This window comes from Echinococcus granulosus, assembly GCF_000524195.1.
Source record: "Echinococcus granulosus chromosome Unknown EG_S00204, whole genome shotgun sequence".
In the NCBI taxonomy this organism is placed as follows: Eukaryota; Metazoa; Platyhelminthes; class Cestoda; order Cyclophyllidea; family Taeniidae; genus Echinococcus; species Echinococcus granulosus.
Genome location: NW_020170584.1, coordinates 73,180 through 81,118, shown reverse-complemented (window position 1 = coordinate 81,118; position 7,939 = coordinate 73,180). Strand labels below are relative to the sequence as shown.

The 7,939-nt window shown below is 46.6% G+C and overlaps 1 protein-coding gene across 1 annotated transcript in view; it reads left to right on the top strand. All coding sequences in view use genetic code 11, as the record gives it.

Moving 5' to 3' along the window:
• The window catches only part of EGR_10272 (Leucine-rich repeats and immunoglobulin-like domains protein), a gene marked incomplete at both ends in the record, with an annotated part of 21,950 nt that extends 16,146 nt beyond the window's left edge, over positions 1-5,804 (top strand). The window contains 13 exons of the mRNA XM_024499521.1: positions 35-234; positions 265-383; positions 469-613; positions 713-816; positions 1,316-1,495; positions 1,597-1,663; positions 1,912-2,073; positions 3,854-3,985; positions 4,062-4,231; positions 4,506-4,584; positions 4,725-4,784; positions 4,924-5,057; positions 5,331-5,804. Coding sequence (XP_024346075.1) covers positions 35-234; positions 265-383; positions 469-613; positions 713-816; positions 1,316-1,495; positions 1,597-1,663; positions 1,912-2,073; positions 3,854-3,985; positions 4,062-4,231; positions 4,506-4,584; positions 4,725-4,784; positions 4,924-5,057; positions 5,331-5,804 — 2,026 coding nt within the window. The remainder of the gene's footprint in view (positions 1-34; positions 235-264; positions 384-468; positions 614-712; positions 817-1,315; positions 1,496-1,596; positions 1,664-1,911; positions 2,074-3,853; positions 3,986-4,061; positions 4,232-4,505; positions 4,585-4,724; positions 4,785-4,923; positions 5,058-5,330) is intronic.
• Positions 5,805-7,939: the final 2,135 nt, after the last annotated feature.

Below are 7,939 nucleotides of genomic sequence, written 5' to 3'. Positions count from 1 at the left end.
GGATCAGATAGGCGTATGTGGAAAAAACCTCGAGAGGCGCATCGAAGAGAGATCGTCAAGTTGGCAAGTGGGAACCAATCGCATTCCGTGGTGCCGCCTGCTCCACACCACCACTCCAACGTGCACACCTGCCGCGTGCCAGCCTGAATGGCGGTGAGTTGAGGAGAGGCGGAGTGGCATTTATAGTCCTCGCCTTGCTTCACTGCCACACACTTCGTGGTCTCTTCAACTCAGGTGAGTTCGTTACCTTGTGTCTGTGCCCAGTCGTGGTGAGGGCCAACTCGCGTCGACGCCTTCTTTACCTCTTTGTCCTCAGCAGTGTCTGCGGGAGTATGTCGTGTAGCCTGCACCTCCTAATCAAAATCCCCAGCTACATCCTCTCTGTAAGCAATAAATTTGCGGTGGTTTTTACCCATTTTTTTCTCCATAACGGATGCTGAATCTTTTCTCTCTCTCTCTCTCTCTAAGGTGACCTTCCTTGCCATAGCATTGCTTGGCATTGCTCTGGAGGGCTTCAATTCAGTGGAAGGAGCGGTGATAGCGAAGATGCTGGCGGACTTTAATATGAATAGCTATGATTTAGGCTTTCTTACCCGCGTGGCCTCCCCAAATGGTAGGTGATGACCTCTGCGAGGTGCAGCAGCACCCTGGCCCCTAACGGAGCCTCTTTTCGATTTAAGATAAGAAGGTGATGCTTCGTCACTTCCCTTAGATCACACCGGTGCTGCTCTCATCGTGGTCGGCCTATTAATGACACTCGTCTCCTTTATTGGATTCTATTCTTACTACTTTGAGGCGAAGGTGCCACTGTACATAGTAAGTAGACTGCTTTGGAGGATGGAAGGAGGTGTAAATTAATTACAGTAAATATTTCGACTTTTTTATTGTCCCTCGTTGTTGCACCTTTTTCATTTGATACTCTCTTGCCTCCTATGATGTTGTTGATGAGCATTGTGGAGGCGCTTAAAGAGTACAGCCAGGACTGGCCAGACGGTGAGCAGAAGGCGTGTGGTGCACGGACGCTCCGAGCGGATAGTTTTCTGCCCAAGCATATCTGCCTCGATGTTTGCTTTGCTGAGAGTACTGTCGAAGCTACCGTGGCGTCCCTACACTCGCCAACTTCACTGCTCTCCTCCCATTGCCTGACCTCGATCTGTAATGATCTACGTAAACTGGTTGATTTGTCCGTCACGGCGAGAGCGAGTTGCTGCTTTTTAAGCAAAAGTTTAGGCTGGGAATGGAAGAGTGGACATGGTAATTCCAGATGAAGTCTTGCAGTCACCTAACGATGCCTATTTTCCTCTTTTCTCGCCAGTATACCACTGCTCTGAATGTCCTACTCTTCTCGGAAGCCGTCGTTATTGCAGTATATATGGCCAATCCGGATAAGCTCGTCACTTCGTTTTGGGGTACTTTGGAAGCAATTCTTAGGAAATACAATCATCCGGGTGAAGATGGCCCAAGTTTAAAGAGTTGCTGGGATACAATCATGCAGGTATGTACCCCGCAAACACGTTAATTTGTGCCGCTTTCTTCATCCCTCAAGTTGGTATGACAGGTGGGGTCTGCCGACCTTCTTCTTATTTTGCATGACAGGCAGATGTGAAATGCAACGGTCACTTTTACGGTCCATGCTGTGGCATGAACAATTACACCGATTTCGGTGAGTTAGTTTGCACCTTTCGACCGACCACTCCTGCTTGGAATTGGGCAGGAATTTACATCGTTATTTCAGTTTCAGACTGGCCGTGGACGCTGCTGCCCGACGAATGTTGTAAAGACACGTATCTCTGTACTACATCAAAAGCGCACAGAAGTGGGGTGCCAGGATGCAGGGACAAAATTACTGTATGTACCACAAGCAATTTGAAGTACGTACTGAGCATCGCATTTGCTACACTTCTTCTCCAGGTGAGTTACGAACCCGTCCTCTCTACTCGCCTTTGCGCCGGGGAAGAGTTGGGGCGGAAATGATGGCGAAGCTTTTGTCCGCCTTTCAGTGCGCTGTCGCCCTGTTGCCGATCACCTACGTCTTCCTCGTGAGACCGCACCAAGAGGACGAGGAGGACAGCGGTTACGCCTGAACCCCCCACCCCCTCCCCTCCTCTCTCTCATTCACACTAACGATCGTCCACTTGTTCCGCATAGACTGTCATCGCTTTCGTTGTTGATAATTTGAAAGTACAGGAGTTGCGTGGAGACTGGGACGTGAATTGGTGCGGTGCAACACATTCAAGAAGGCTTCCAACCTCCAGCCAAGTCGAATTCGCCAGTTTCGACTTTGCGTGAGTGGATCCGCGTCAGTTGAAAGGCGACGCTCACATGAACCCACACTTTTGGAGGCAGTTACATGCCATGTGACGGCTTTGTTAACAAGACGGGAGAGGCGCAGCGGTGTTACTAGGCACACAAACACAGCTTCTGGAGGAGAGCCCTGTGAGTGCGTCACCTTAGTTGGAGGCACTGCCTCTAAAAATAGACCGCTTTTTCATTGCCACTATGACTGATGCCAATTTGGTGGGTGGATTGTGTAAGCACTCCCACCTAGTTGAGACAGCTTCATACACCTGTCAAGGGGGCCTGCGAATTGTTCCGAGGTGGCTCTAGATGTAGAAGTTCGTAACAATTCCATGGGTTAGTCCAGAGGGGGTCGTTATGGAGGTAACTTTTGGCAGGAGTAAGCAAACTCAATTTTAAGGAACACCTCTCCTCATTTCTATCGCCTTAGCGGGACGGCAGAAGTGCATGTTGTGTGAGTGAAAGAATTGGTGACGACTGGAAATGTAGGGGTCGGCAATCACCCCAGCTACTAACAAAGGGAACGTAACCAGACGTAGAGCTTCTAGAAAAGCTACGCCACCGAGTTGTTTGCCCTGTCCGCATTAAGATATCGATAAAATGAGCCCGAAATACCTCTATCACTTCTCTACTAGCTAGATGGATATAATTTGGGCAGCTCTGAAGTGATAACAGGTGACAAGCCAAAACTGAAGTGAAAGCCTGCCCCCACAAAACTGTGTTGAATCCCGACCTCCCTTGAGCAAATATGAAATTGGATCAATCTTTCTTCGTCTAGCCATTAATACTCGTGATGCCCATCGCAGTTAACTTGTCGATGTTTTCCTGCAGAACTGATTATATTTTGATGCCTAACACTGCTGGCGACGTTTAAAAGGGGAGACTGGCTATGCGGCACTTTGAGTGATTGTTTAACTTTTTGGTTTTAATAAAGGGCCGCCTTGCATTTTGGTTATTGTACCTTTGCCAAATGGGTGGTTTCTACGCCATGCCAGTTTCCTCAGTCTCTTCCGTATGTTAAACATTACTAGTCCGCACGAGTATTATGTCTTCTTTCGTCTTCACGAAAGCCTCAGCCCGATACACATCAGTAATCTGCCTGCTCGAACACGAATAACTTTTGCTTTGTAAGTTTCTTTGAGGGCTGATATTTTAAAACATTATGGTATAAGAAAAGCTGCATAATGTTATTGATCACTAGTGCTCTTTTAATGGAAATAAAACCCCTGGATTGGTAGCTAATGAGGAATTTTCATTACTTTCTTGCCTTCACACAGTATTCTCTGATTTTGCACATTGTTAATTGGCAAAAGCTTACATTTAACCTTTGTTTTTATTAGTTTACCAAAAATTATTTGGGTCATTTTTAAAACATCTAGTTATATTTAAGTGGGTCATTTACTTCAATACTCCTTACTGGCGGCAGTTGCAGTTTTAGTGGGATAATCAGCTGGGTGTTTGGGCAGGCAGTGGTCCTTTTTTCGATGGTCGGATCAGTCAAATCGGCGCACAGTACTTCCCTTTTGTAAATCAAACTACGTGTTTTGTCTTTTAGGCAAGTTTCGGCGAAAAGCTAGTCGTACTACTGTGGATGAAAACCTTCCTCCAGAGCCCACTTCTTTACAACCTCTTCGGAGATCAAAGCGACTTTGCGTGCGCCTTTTACGTGAAAATGGTTTCTCTGGTGGTTAGTTTTAAGCGACAGCTTAAAAGAGAAAACTTTATTACTGACTCTTCTAATTAAATGCCTTATTTTAAGTTAGACTCGATGAAGGCTTCATCAACGGAAGTCGTTTCGAGCGAATTGGAGTCTGACACGGATTTTTGTAGCCCAAATCGACTCTGTTCTAATTCCAATTCAGATGCTGTCGTTACAGCGCCAGAAGATCCTATTCAGAAGAGGAAAAAGACAAGGATTCGCAGAAAATCTCAAGTTCGTCCTTTCTTTACCATCAATTGCCTTTTCCTAAGTTACTAAACAGCCTTATTGATTACTGCTTTGTTTGTTTATTTTAGTAAATAAGTGTCTATTTGTTTGAGTGATACTTGTCTAATTGAGTGAACGATTTCTGCTTCTGCTCGTTCACCACTCACACTATCAGAACTGAGGTCAACTCAATTTCCCCACCTCAGATAATCTTTTTGTGAAAGCTGCAGCATTTTTTCAATTCGAAGTATTAAGACTTATTTTGCTTTTTCCACTTCAGAATTTGGATGACAAAGGAGATATTCGTCGCTCCAGGAAGCTGTGTCGGAAGTCCTCTGTCATGAAACCTTCCACTGAAGGTTAGTTCTTTTCCGTCCATCATGCACACATGTGACGCCTGGATTCTCTTGCCCAGGTCGATACGTCACCAATGCGCGACCTATTTCATTTACCTTCTCATAAAGCTGTGATTGTCCGTAATTATTTCTTGTGAGCTAAGGTGATCCTAAACTAATAAAACGGATGCGGGACGTCCTCGGCCTGGCCGAAGTCGATGGAAGTGGGTGTTGCATTGGAAAGATTAAAATATCGGAGTGGTAGCGAATGTACTTGTTGCTGTTGGACTTCAGAGCTGCTAGTATGACTTATGTCGTTCCATCCTGTTGAATTTCATTTCAGTTCGTGGAATTGTTTCTTAGATTCTCGTCTAGAGTCCATGGAGGTGGATGGTGGGAATGAGTTCCCCACAATGAAAGAGTTGAGGGAGGCAATTATTGAAATATTTGTCTCTCGCCAACACGAATCACCTGGAGGCGCGCAAACTCTTCCTGGGGTGAGCTGTGTGTCGATGTGTTATTTTGCCTAGATTTGATGGTACCCTTTCTGTTCTTTACGTCCTCCTGAAGGGGTGCGTTTATCCAATATGGGATTAAAGTTCTTTTACCTCAAGTCTGCGTATGCTTTAAAGCTGTCAGAAGTGATCACATCACTGGTTATCGCCGGATGTAGATGGGACCACTTCTAGGCTAGAAGCCGAGTTGCTAAGCTATCAGCCAGCATCCATTTTTTCATTACGGACCTTTTGTTCCTTCTTCTTTTTGGGCAGAAAAAATATGCTTGGCTGTTTGAAAAATTCACCCCACCGCCAATCCGCGGTCTGGAAACCATCTCCGAGGCTCGTCTATCTCCCCGTCAATGTCGTTGTCGTCAGCGACGATTCTTGGCTCCTCCCACACCAAGAACAATGGCTACCCGCAAGCGACCCCTTCATGAGGAGTCAAATAGGAATGAACCAACAGAAGATCGAAGTCAGGATGCCTTCTGGTCTAAAAGAGCGCTTCCACGACGACTATCATTCGGTGACTGGGATGAGAGTGCTTGTTATTCAGAGGATAATGTAGATGAAGATCTCCGGAAGTTCCACGAGGCTGCTGCGAAGCAGAAGGCGCGGAGGCGGGAGGCGATGCTGCGGCAGATGAATAGACGACCCGGGGAGTTGTTGCGAATCTCTGATCAGACCGAGCGGAAGTTTGCGGCCTTTTGGAAGGATATGGAGAGTGAAGAAGGAGGTGAGGAGTAGGCATGTACAGACTGTAAAACTGATAACTTAAATGCGAGACATACTTTTTAGTGCTTTTTGGGTTTTTTAAAGTGAATTTAAAGCCTATGAATGGAGCTGGGATGGGTAACTGGGTCCAGAGGAGATGGATGGATTTGGAATGAATGGATTAATCCAGTAGGGATGAGCACATGGATAGGATTGGGAAGGACAGATAAATCCGGGGCGAGCTTTCAGCATTGAAGACTGCTCTCAAATTCTAGATCGGGTGCGAGGGGCGATTGCTGATGTGTCATTTGGGAAGACTCTGCTTCACAGGACTCCACCTCGACGTCGTCGGCTCAATTGCCGGCGTCGCTTGCCAAAACGCTAGTGGGATGCAAAGCTTTCTCAATCAGCAGAGCGCTTTTGTTAAGGCTAAAAAACAGCTTCAAGGGTAACTCAGGGATTTGCGCCACTTACAAACTCCAAAAGTACACCTCAAGAGAGTTGAACGGCCACAAGCAGTTTGTTGACTTTCTTCTCCTCAATTGAGAAATTGGAATTTATGGGAGGAGGGTACATTAAAACGAGCGCCCAATGGCATGTCGATCCTGATTAGTTTGAACGAATAGGAAGACAGGAGCGTGGCCAATCACCTTACAGCTCTGCTGTGATTGGTAAGTTCTCAGGTGACTACATTTTGATTTGTTAAGGGCGTCAGAGGAGGAAATCTCGGGGTCAGGGGAGAGGGAGGCTTTAAAATAGGGTGAATATGCATCCAGATGTCCTCCCATCTGATAGGTTTTGCATAAAATTATCCTTTTATCGATCTAATGGCACAGAAACTGGGGTGGATGTTGAATGGTCGCCGTTGGTAGCTTTGTGTCTTGCTTGATAGGAGTCAACCGCTCCCCGACTTAAACTTTGCGGCATACTTTCGGTCGGAGAGCCGTTGTTATTTCACCACCTCATTATTTGTATCAGCCTATCCGCATGTAACGTCACATAACTTGTTGCAAAAACCGTCGTATTTGCCTCTAAGTTCCGTCCACAAGCCAAAATGTGGGTGTTAATGATCACTTTCTATAGGGGGCGTCTACAACTCCAGGAAACGGTCTCCAATTTCGTGGTTGCTTATACGGTCGCCCTAGAAATCACCCTATCGCCCCATCCGGCTTGATTGAACGAGACCACATCCGGGCACCCCTCTTGCCGCGTCAGCACGTTCTTTAAGGTCAAGGTCAACTAATTACTATAAGCGCACGTGACTGAAGCATCTGAGACATACAGACGGGGTCGCCGCCCAGTCTCGCTCATGACCTTACCCGCACACGTCGGCCGATGAGGTCATCAGTGGTGAGGCTATTGCTTAGCTAGCTCGGAGTTGACCGCATTCAAAACCTGATGAGCAAAACAGATTGGAGGTCAGCATAGTCGTGCACACGCGGACGGAGTTGATGAGGTGAGGAAGTGCAAGATGGAGAGGGGGATTATTTGCATGAGGATTTGTCAATTGTACAATCAAAAGTACGGCACAGACGGAAGTCTCGACTGCCAAACTTGATTTGAGAAATGGATTTGGCTTCTTTGCCAGTAATCAAAGGTGTCACTGACCCCGCTAAAACAGCGCCTTTGCCACCCTCAATGTCAAAGAGTTTAATTCTGTGGAAAGAGCGGCGACTTATTTAAAAGGTCTAGCATTTAGTGGGTGGAGGAGGGATGGCGATTACCTCCGAAATCGAATGGAAGCCCCTCGTGTTTGTTAGCCTAGGCCAGCGGAAGCGTTACAAACAAGTTCATTAAGTAAAAAAGCAATTACTACTTAAATTAAAAAGCAGCATTGTCACAGTGTACAGTCAGTTGTGCGGAAGGGAGGAGTTCCGCCTTCTTTTCCACATTTTCCACCAGTATCAGAGGTGAAATCCACGAATGAGATGAGAGAAGTGTTGTTCACCGCCTCATTTTGACTAATGAGATCAATGCTGAGAAGCAATACCAAAAGAGGGCCGAAGGACAAGCGCATCGTTGACTCGGTCAAATCGGCAAGCTTGACGAATCTCGGAGCGATTCCACAGCTTTGCAAGTCAGGACGCCAGCAGGCCAAGAACTGGAGGAAAATTTAAGAGGTCTTTAAGACAATTGCTGCCACCTCTTTATGCGCGGCTTGGGCGTGC